We start from the raw sequence: 10,973 nt of genomic DNA, 5'->3' as shown, positions 1-10,973 counted from the left end.
AGCACACGGATGGAACATATAAAACGGGAGCAAATACTTCAAGTGCACAGCAACGTGCTAGAGCGCCTCCACCTCCGCATTCCGGGAAAGGTGCTCGACAATCCCGTGTTAACGCTATACCATTTCGACCACCGCGAAATGAAACACGGCTGGCTTCGACAAGTGACATTAGGGATGCTCGAGCTCCTGCGACAAATAGAAAGCATCAACCGGATTTACATGAAGTTGTAGATGACCATTCAGAAGATGAAGACTATGACCCGGAGGCGGATGAGGTCGAGTCATTTGATGACCATCTCGACGACTTATTTGCCGCACATGAAGTTGAACATCAAGGCAATGCCAACAGCAAAAAAGGACACCGATTATTGGGTTGTTGATGTCATAGGTATTCTTTTTATGCTTGTTTCTTAGAAAATGTAATGACTATTCTCCGTGCATTATAATTCTCTTAGTAAACTAACATTTAAAGTTTGTTCATTCTGTTAGAAAATGGTGTGACCTCTTCTATGGAGCTGACTGTTAAGGAGGCATTAGCACTTCCTTCTGGAAAGACGATCGTACTACACCATAACAGAGAGTTGCAACAAGTTGGTCAGGTAGCGGGCTTATTGAGCGGGTTCTTGGAGACATTGGGGTATGATTTTCAACAGTTACCAATTTGTGCAAAAAGTTGGAAAAAAATGAGCAAGACTTCCAAGGAGCATGCGTTTGACCAGGTTAAGGTAATATTTATTTTTTTTGTTTGATAAAGTAAGGCGCTACCAATGCTCCTTGAAAAATGCTTTTTTTGTCTATTAAATGAACAAAACAAGGAAAGATTAAGATGCACACACATGATATCAACCATACAGATTTTTATAGAATATCGATAAATTTCTAAGGAATTTTTTGTATAGTGTAAATTGCACTAGATAATTATATAGCGTAATCTCCAATTAATCCGGTCCTTCGTGTATAGCAATGTGACTAATAATTGTAGTAATAATAATAACAATAATAATGATAAAACTTATAAACCTCATGAGAATGTTAAAGCTGCTCCTATTGTTATTAATTAGAGAGTGACTAGCTATTATTTATGACTTTCGGTTAAATAAAAATGTCTGAAGAAAATAAATTTGGAACACATTTGCACAAGTTGATTCTGTTATATTCGTAACTTTGAAATTTTGAATGTTTATGTGGTTTTAATTTTTTGTTGAGAGATTATTTCATTGTTTCCTAACTATGGGGATGCTGTCTTTTTTTGCTGCAACTCTCCGTTAGTAGGTGGATTTCTTTGGTTTTCTATTTTATTTGTTTAAGTCTGGTAAATTAGAGAAGGATAGTGCATGTTGGGTTTCTTGTAGTTGACTTCAGTAAATTTTGTTGTCGAGAATTATTCATGTCTAATGATGTGTCTTTTGATAATATTTAAGTCTGTTTGAGGTGGTTAATTATTATGTGTTGTCTTTTGATCTGAACTACTTGTAGCGAGGCTTCCACTATGAGGACGATAAAAGAGGATGGATAAAGCGGAGATTGTACAAAGAATAGGAAGCTGCTGGAAGAACGTAAGAAATCATTTGTTCCATAAGGTTTATGACGAAGAACTAACTTTTGAGAAAAATATCAAGCGTAAGCCAGCAGGAATAGAGGCAGATCACTGGAAAAGTTTCTTCAATATCGGTTGGACGAGGACACAAAGGTAACAAATATTTAGTTGAAATTTCATTGTATTCGAATTTAAATCGTAATGAATTACTACTAAGTATGCTGAATTTATTGTGATAGTGGAAAAACTACTACCCAAAAGTTCATCACCTTATCCTTTTTTGTGTTTCCTAAAGTCGTGTGTACAAGGCTGACTTATAAAACCATTAACAGTGTAGTAATTTATCCAGATAACATTTAATTTTCTTCGTTTTGTGTGTAGGAGATGTGTAGAAAAAATGCCGTTAATCGTTCAAAGCAACTGTACACACATACCGGAGGTTCTAAAACGATGGCAAGAAAGAGACACGAAGAAGTAACTAATTTAACTTCAATTCCAGAATGTTGACGTGTTTCTGGTAATATAGTGTTGTCTGTTATATAATTGTGTGTTGATGATTGTTATAGGAGCAACGACAGGGAAGGCCTATTGGTAGAGGAGAGGGATGGACCATGAGTCATAAAAAAAGGAATGGTTTGTATATGAATGAAGATGCGTGTTTGGTTGGGGTAAATCATGTTCTTTACTTTTTCAAATTTCTCTTTGCAATTACTACCATTGAATTTAGATTAGTGTAAATCCGGTCCTCACATGTTTGCAGGAAGCAATTGAACTTGTTGAGAGCCAAGACCCCTCTAGCAAGGAATTTTCACAAAATGATTCCCTTGCACAAGTGCTTGGAAAAGAGAACCCAGGAAGAGTTCGTGGACTCGGTATTGGTACATGTCCGAGTCAATATTTTCGTAACATTCCAGAGAAGTCGGACTACGGTGTACAGATTGAGGAGTATCAGATGGAGATTGTAAAACTTAAGGCGGAGGCAGCAGAACTCAAGGCAGCAGCAGCAGAAGAAAAGGAAAAGAGACAGAGAATGGAGGCAGAGGCAGCAGAGGAGAAGGCAAAGAGATAGAGAATAGAGACAGAGGCAGCAGAGGAGAAGGCAAAAATGCAGACAATGGGAAATTTGTTAAGATACATAATCCAGTAACAAGAAGGTAATTTGCCACCTGAAATAGCTGCGGATTTGGATTCTTTGAGAAGTGCACCAACCTCATCCCATGCAAGATGATGTGCGGGCACTAATGATTTGAATTATCAGTGTTGGAATTTGAATACTCTTTTATTGTTCACTGTCATAATGACTTTTGAGATATTTATTTGTAGTTTTTCATTTTGTTGACTTTATTTGTAGTTTACAGTCATGGATGCATCGGATTCAAATTACCATTATAATGAGTCACCTTTGCAAACTTATTTTTGTTTTGTTTCGTGTGTTGTAGTTGGATTGGCTGTTGGTTAATTTAATAAATTAAAGCAATTGAGTGGATGAACGTATGAAGAATAAAAGAGTTGGCACATTTTATTATAAATTCTGGTTTAACTTAAAAAAAGTGTTACTCGACATTTGGCAGCGGTTTTAAATCCGCTGCTATATCATAACAGGATTAGTAAACGTACGGAATTTTGCAGCGGTTTACAACCACTGCAATCTCCAAGAAATCATATTTTTACGATTTCGTAGCGGATGAAACCGCTGCAAAATTATACCGCTGCAAAATACCATCTAGCAGCGGTTATACCAGCGGTTACTAATAATCGCTGCTAAGGGTTTAGCCGCACATTATCTTTCAGCGGATTTATCAACCGCTGCTATCCGTTTGGCAGCGGTTAAAAACCACTGCTAATCCTGTACATAACCGCTGCTATCTGCCGGATGTGGTGTAGTGAGAATACAAGGGATTGTAGATCCTTTTATACCTGCTAAAAATTTATCGTAACATATCTCATTTACAACTGTAAACATCATAATTAATAACATATCTCGTTTACAGTGTAAACAAAATAGGAGAACACTCAAATAAAGATGCCTATTTCATCTTTTTCTAAAGATGTTTTCATGTTGCATTTTAATTGGTTTTTGTATAATTTATTTGGTGTTCCTCGTCACATATTATTAAATTTCTTAAAAGATTTTCTTTCCAAAAACAATAAAAGACATTAGATTGAACTAAAACAAAAAAAGTAATAGATTAACTATTAGATTTTTTTCTGAAATTGTTTATATAAAAAAAATGCCACACTAAATTTGTGCGATATATAAAATAATTACTATATTATTATTATATTATAGATTAAATTTTACTAATTTAAATTTGTTTTCATTTTAATATAAGAATTAAAAATAAATAAAATTTTTATAATTAAATATAATGTAACAAAATATATATAATATTAATTAATTTTTAAAAAATTTTGAAAAAATAGTTTCTTTCTAATAAAGTGTTATTAGAAAAGTAATATTATAAAAACTAATTTCAACCAATAAGATATAATAGGTTATTAAATATATTTAATACAAAACACATTGAATATAAACTTTTGTTGAGTTTAAATTTTAAATAATTTTTAATTGAATTTCAACTATTCTTATTTTAAAGAGTTAGAATATTTTAACATCATCTTTTTCATATCTTTTTAATTGAGTCTTTGATTTTTTAAATTATAAACCTTATTTATAATTAAGGGTAATGTTTCAACACCATCAATTAGCCACACATACAAAAATACGGGAACAATTTTATAGTCATAATTATAATCTAACTTTATAAGCAATACAATAAAACTATATATAAATAATATAACTAAATTTTATCTATATCGCTCTATAATCACATTTTATAAATAATATAATCAAATTATATTTACGTTTATAATTAAAATATGAATAAAAATATAAAAAATTATCGTGATGGTTAATTTTTTTCGTTCACAATTTTTTATTATTTTAGTTGTGAAAAGTTTAATTATTTTAATAGTTAATTATTTTCTAAAAAAGATAATTTAATAACACAAAAAAGTTTTATTAAGAATAATTTATTTAGATGTGATTAAAAAATAATTAAATAATTATATACGGTAAAAAATTAATATTATTAAAAAATAAAATTAAAATTCATTTTAAAATTAAAAATAAAATTAAAAATCATGCCTTTTTTTCTAAAATTTCTCTACGAGTAATTCTATAAGTATTTTATGATGAATAAAAATATTAAACTCGTACTGGAATTTATTTTAGTAAAATTCATTTTTATTCTGTTAAACGTTAAATAAACTATTGAAATGAATTTTGTTCCCTTCATTAGAGGAGAATGATAAACTTCCATACTTTTATTATGTTATGGCAATAATTTGGCCCTGTTATTTTTAAAATCATGATTGTACTTCATGATTTTTCACTTTTATCTATGAATTTTTGAATGTGCAAAATAATAATAATAATAATAATAATAATAATAATAATAATAATAATAATAATATAAAGAAGTATGCCACAGCAAAAAAAGAAGCACATTACCAAATAATTTATCATCCGAATTATATATGAATCAAATCGATAATAAGAGGACTAATACCAAAAAAATCGATAACAAGACTAGAGACTTACAAAACCTTTCTTAAGTTCATAGGAAAAACGTTTATATTTGTGTAACATACAAAATAATTACCATATTATTATTGTTATTATTATTATTATTACATTTATATATATATATATATATATATATATATATATATATATATATGGGCAAAAAAAGTCCAATCGATTTAAAGTAAATTTTTTTTAATATTTGATTAAATTGTTCTTGTATTTAGTATTTTTTTTAGAATTTCTTCTTAGTTAAAAGTATAATCATTATTATTTTTTAATTATTATTGTTAGGGTTGTTCGCAAATCAGATATGGCTAAAATTTCGATACAATCCACACTAAACTCATAAGATCGAATTCGATATCTGCACTTTTTATGTTTGGACCAGATATCAAATATATTTGTAAAATAACAAAATTAAAACAAATATTTTTAAACATATTTATTTTTATGAATACTTTTTATGTTTACTTTTTTTAGAATTTTTTCATAATTTTTTTAAAATTAATTAATATTATATATATTTTGTTACACTACATCTAATTATAAAAAATTTATTTATTTTTAATGCTTATATTAAAAATGAAAATAATTTTAAATTAGTAAATTTTAATCTATAATGTAATAATAATATAATAATTGTTTTATATATCGCACGAATATAAATTAACTATTTTTTTATTTGTAAAATATTTAAGAGACTTGAGCTTGTTATATATATATATTGATGAGTGTACTGTGACATATTTTTTTATATAAACAATTTCAGAAATAATCTAATAGTTAATCTATTATTTTTTTTTAGTTTTAGTCTAATTTAAATATTTTTTATTGTTTTTGAAAAGAAAATATTTTAAAAATTTAATAATACGTGATGAGGAACACCATATAAATTATACAAAAATTAATTAAAATGCAACATAAAAACATCTTTAGTAAAAGATGAAATAGGCATCTTTATTTGAGTGATCCCCAATAAAATAATACTCACTTCGTGTTTTATCTCGTTTACACGTGTAGTATTATTTTATTTACACTGTAAACAAGATAAGACATACGATGTATTTTGATAAAAATATTGCAAAATATTTATTTTGATAAATAAAGTATTTATTTTATTTATTTAAAAAAATCAAATAATAAAGTGGTTCTTGAGCCTTTTTGTGTAACGACAATTTTTTATTGATATTCATTGTTATTCAATGTTATTTTGTTCTTAAAAAAAATTGAACGAAAATTATTTTATTTTATTATTTTTTTTATCAATAACCAACTAATACTTTTTTTATAATAACAACTCAAATTCTTAACCCTCACCAAGTAATAATTGTTTATCCACTTTTTGTGGAAAATTATTGATAAAAAAAATGGCGTTAGACAAAATTCTTTTCGTAAAAAATAATGCTAGAAATACAATAATTTAAAATTATCTTATTTAACTTAATATTTATAATTTTATATATATAGTATTTAAAATAGTATATTTATTATATTTAATATTATATATTTATTTTAAAAATAATTAATAAATATAAAATAAGATAATTTTGACTGATTTTAATTGTCTTTTATTGTTTCCTTCACATTTTCGTTTTGTAAAAATCATGCAATTCATTTATTTAATTTACAGGACACTTATAATAACACATGCAGACATTCATGTAATATATATAACACACGCAAATTAAACATTCGTGTAATCAATCTCTCTTCACTTCTGAGGCTAACTCTAAAAGAAAAGCTTCAAATAAAACTATCATGGTCATAACTCATACGACCTACCAACGGCTAGCTTCAACCTAACTAACACAGTTCTTATTTCTATACTGATCACACACAAATTAAAGGAAGATAAAAGAAAAGAAAAGAAAAGAAAACAACAACAACAACAACATACATACATCATACAAATGAAAGTGAAACAACAATCAATAAGGCTTCCACCTTAAAGATCTATATCTCTTCCCACCACGACGTTCATATACAAAATCAAGTTGAGGCACAATCTTGTATAGAGCTTCCTCTACTTTCTTGGAGTACCACAACCTCCATCTCTTCCACAAGATGAGTGGCATGATAAAGATTCCAAACCCAAAAGTGAATCCCAATTCCACACTTAACAAACTCCAATCAACTGAACTACTATTATGAGAGTTAGTAGTTTTAGATGATGGTCGTAACAACCCTTGCTCTTCTCCACCACAACCTTGTGTCAATGGAGGTCCACATAACGCTTCATTTCCCACAAATGAATGTGCTCCAAACGATTGAATTTGAGTGCCTGTTGGAATTCTCCCCACAAGATGATTATAGGAGAGATTCATGATGGCAAGAAAAGATAAACTTGCAAGCTCAGTTGGAATCTCTCCTCTCAGAGAATTCATTGACAAGTCTAAGGACTCAAGATTTCTCAAGTTTCCCAAAGTTGAAGGAATATGGCCTGAGAATGCATTGTGTGACAAGTTAAGAGCATGCAATGCTTTGAAACTCATGATCTCTTCTGGTATTGGCCCTTCAAATTGGTTTGATGAGAAATCCAATGAAGTGAATGCAATGAGAATCTTTTCCAACTTCATTTGTTGACCTTTGATTACAATGGTAACTGAGTCCTCATACCTACCAAGACTATAATAAGCCTCCGCATATACATGAGAGAACAAGTGATCCACCACATAAAGTGGCTCAACTGTAACAAGTTTGGCTAACTTCATTTTGCTGCTCTTTGAGAAAATTGTAGTTATAGTCTCAAGAGTCACAGAACTTGTATTGTTATCATAAATATCAAAAGATAAATGGTCAAACCTTGACATATCATCATCTTTGTCAGACATCAATGCTTTCCAACTCTGAAAGAGTGTTGTCGGTAACATGCCGGTGAATTTGTTGGCAGCTACATCAACAATTTGAAGCTTTTCCCAGTTGCCAATCACATTGGAGCATCCAATATGTCCATAAAATTTGTTTGACCTCAAGACCATGACTCTCAGTGTAGAAATGTTCTTCAAGAAGCATGGGAACTCATCAATCAATTGATTGTTTCCAACATTTAAGACTTGGAGGTTTTGGCAATTAGCCAAAGATTTTGGGATGGTTCCCTCTAAAAGATTTCCATTGAGATCAAGAAGCCTTAGATCACAAGAAGTTGAGAATGTATCTGAAATTTGGCCACTGAGTTTGTTTCCAGCAAGACTTAGAAGTTTCAGGGAGCTACTCTTCCTTGTTGTCAAGCATTCAGGAATGTTGCCAATGAAGCCATTATGTGAAAGATCAAGCACTCTAAGAGTTGAAATATTGCAAATGGATTCATCGATTTTTTCATGAAAATTGTTGCCTGATAAAAATATATAAATTGAAAAAGGAATAGAGCTACCAATTTTTGCTGGTATAGAACTGAATCTATTATTGGAGTAGTCCAAGTAAACCAAGTTCTTGGTGAAAATGTGTGCTGGCCCTTGCAATTGATTGTCATGAAGATCAAGCAGGAATATGACTGAACTCAGATTTTGGAAAGGACCTTCCATATCCGTTAGAGAATTCTGAGAAAGATTCAAGCCGGTCAAAAACTCAAATCTCCAAATCCAGTTGGGTATGGTTCCTTCAATTTGGTTGCTGGATAAGTCTAAATAAAGCAAAGTACTTTGATTTCTCAAAAATGAAGGAAATGTACCCAACTTGCATGAAGCCAAACAGAAATGCTTCAACTTGGGAAATGGAATGTCATTGTCATCCACAACTGACAAGTTGTTGTCTGAGAGATCAAGTGTTGCCAAATTTTGTAGCCTTTGACGAATCATACTCAATTTTATGGTGCCATTGAACTTGTTTGTGGAAAATTCAAGTAAATTGAGCCTTTTCAGTTGAAAGATAGACATAGGAATATGCCCTTGAAAATTGTTTTCACTTAAATCAAGCATCTCTATTGAGGAAGAGGAACCATTTGGGAACTCATCAAGTTGGCCATCAAATCTATTGTTAGCAAGAAAGAGAAGTTGTAGGGATGGAAGTGAAAACAAAGATGAAGGGAATCTTCCATTTAGAGAGTTAACTTCTAAATTAATGCTCACAAGATTTGTAAGGCCTTCAAAATGGGTGGATGGAAGTGTACCATTCAGATAATTATGATTAAGATACAAAGTTTTCAAGGCCTTTGATCTATTGAAAGATGGAAGTGGACCAGTAAGATTATTGAATGACAAATCAAGATAAACAAGTTGGGCAAGATTTGAGATTGAATTGGGAAGTGTCCCATTGAATTGGCAATTGGACAAATCTAGTGTAGAAAAATGTTTCAAATTGCCAATAGAATCTGGTATAGGACCTGAGAAATTTGTGTGGCTAAGATTCAAGTGACTGAGAGATGCTTGATTTGGGAAGTTTGTTAAGGAACCATGAAGACCTTGATTATCAGACACATCAAGAACTTGAAGTGATGGTAGTTGCAAGATATTTTTTGGAAAAACTCCACTCAATCCGCAACTTCTGAGCTGCAATGTGTTTAAGCCAGACAAATTCCCAAAGTAATCAGGAACTGGGCTTGACAAATTGTTATGGTCTAGTTGAAGTACTGAGAGAGATTGAAGCTTTGTTAATGAAGGATCAAGAGGGCCAGAGAGATTGGAAGAGGACATACTCAAAACTTGTAAACTTTGTAGGGAAGAAACAGCATGGCACCACTCCTCTCCTTTGGCTGAAATTGCAACACCATCTAGATACAGTTCTTTCATTCTTGTAAAGTTTTGCACAAACTCTACAATGTTTGGCTTCTCAAGTTTTAGACCATGTTGTGATGATGAGGTGAATGTGGTAGACAAATCTAGAGTTTCCAAGTTGGACAAGTGAGAGATTTTAGTTGGAATTTGTCCCATGAAACCAGCATTTGACAAATTCAAATACCTGAGATTCTTCAGGTTTTTGAACTCGGAATTAATTCCAAAGTGGAACTCATTATAAGCCAAATTCAAATTCTGCAAATATTGCAGTTTGAAGAGACTAGTTAAGTTTCCTCCAGTGATGAATTCATGGCTTATGTCAAGAGCAATAACATTTCCCTTGGTGCTGCAAGCTACACCTTTCCATTGGCAACAATCATCAGTGTGGTTCCAATGAATTAGTTTATTGGACTTAGCTGGGCTAAATATGAGGTTGTTCTTCAAATGGAGTAGCAAAGATTGTTGATGGCCAAGACATTGGGAAGTAACAATGTTAATGGTGTAAGTGAAGTTTAATAGGGACAAGGGTAGTAGCAAGTAAAACCACAAGATAAGGGCGGTTTTCATTATGAGAGGCAACTTATAAATTATAATCTATGACTATGATAAATAAGATGTATGGAAGAGTAGTGAATATGGTTTTTTTATTTTGCATATGAGAATTTGTTATTTATAGATTCCAAATCATATGTTATACAACTCATCATGAATGAAATTGATATGGGCACTGCGTGCAATATATGGTATTGTAGTAAGTCATCATCAACAAAAAATGCACAAAGTCCTCCAAGATTGTAATTGCATGAAGTAGTCTCTCCACTCATCCCTTATCTTCACACTTCAGTGATCAAACAAACAAATTGTGACTTCGTTCCATCGCCCAATCTTTACGTTTTATTTTGTTGCACCAAAATGATTATGATTTTCTCCTTTTATTTTCTTCCCCTGATTGCCAATAATTTTCATTGATGATAATAACATATAACAGTAGCGTATACGGTAGGGTGACAAGTAATAACGGGTATCATTTATAACTAGAATAAGACCCGGGCGCGATGTGCGGGACGGGAAATTAATGACAGTATATAATAAATATTAAAAATTATTATGTTTTGTAGAATTAAATTAAATGTGTAAA

General features: G+C 30.9%; 2 protein-coding genes across 2 annotated transcripts; one reads left to right on the top strand and one right to left on the bottom strand.

Moving 5' to 3' along the window:
* The first annotated feature begins 509 nt into the window (after window positions 1-509).
* Window positions 510-2,606, top strand: LOC148575212 (uncharacterized). Its single transcript, XM_088506115.1, has 4 exons — window positions 510-725; window positions 1,919-1,990; window positions 2,104-2,205; window positions 2,298-2,606. Exons 1-4 carry the CDS (start codon window positions 510-512, stop codon window positions 2,604-2,606), a joined length of 699 nt encoding a protein of 232 aa, XP_088362241.1.
* Window positions 2,607-6,805: 4,199 nt separating this feature from the next.
* Window positions 6,806-10,464, bottom strand: LOC107627693 (receptor-like protein 6). Its single transcript, XM_088504030.1, has one exon. It carries the CDS (start codon window positions 10,400-10,402, stop codon window positions 7,055-7,057), a length of 3,348 nt encoding a protein of 1,115 aa, XP_088360156.1. The 5' UTR covers window positions 10,403-10,464; the 3' UTR covers window positions 6,806-7,054.
* Between the last annotated feature and the right edge of the window lie 509 nt (window positions 10,465-10,973).

This window comes from Arachis ipaensis, chromosome B2 (assembly GCF_059453495.1).
Source record: "Arachis ipaensis isolate K30076 ecotype BB chromosome B2, ASM5945349v1, whole genome shotgun sequence".
Classification (NCBI taxonomy): domain Eukaryota; kingdom Viridiplantae; phylum Streptophyta; class Magnoliopsida; order Fabales; family Fabaceae; genus Arachis; species Arachis ipaensis.
Note: the sequence above shows the minus strand (reverse complement) of the source record. Positions and strands in the feature narration are given on the sequence as shown.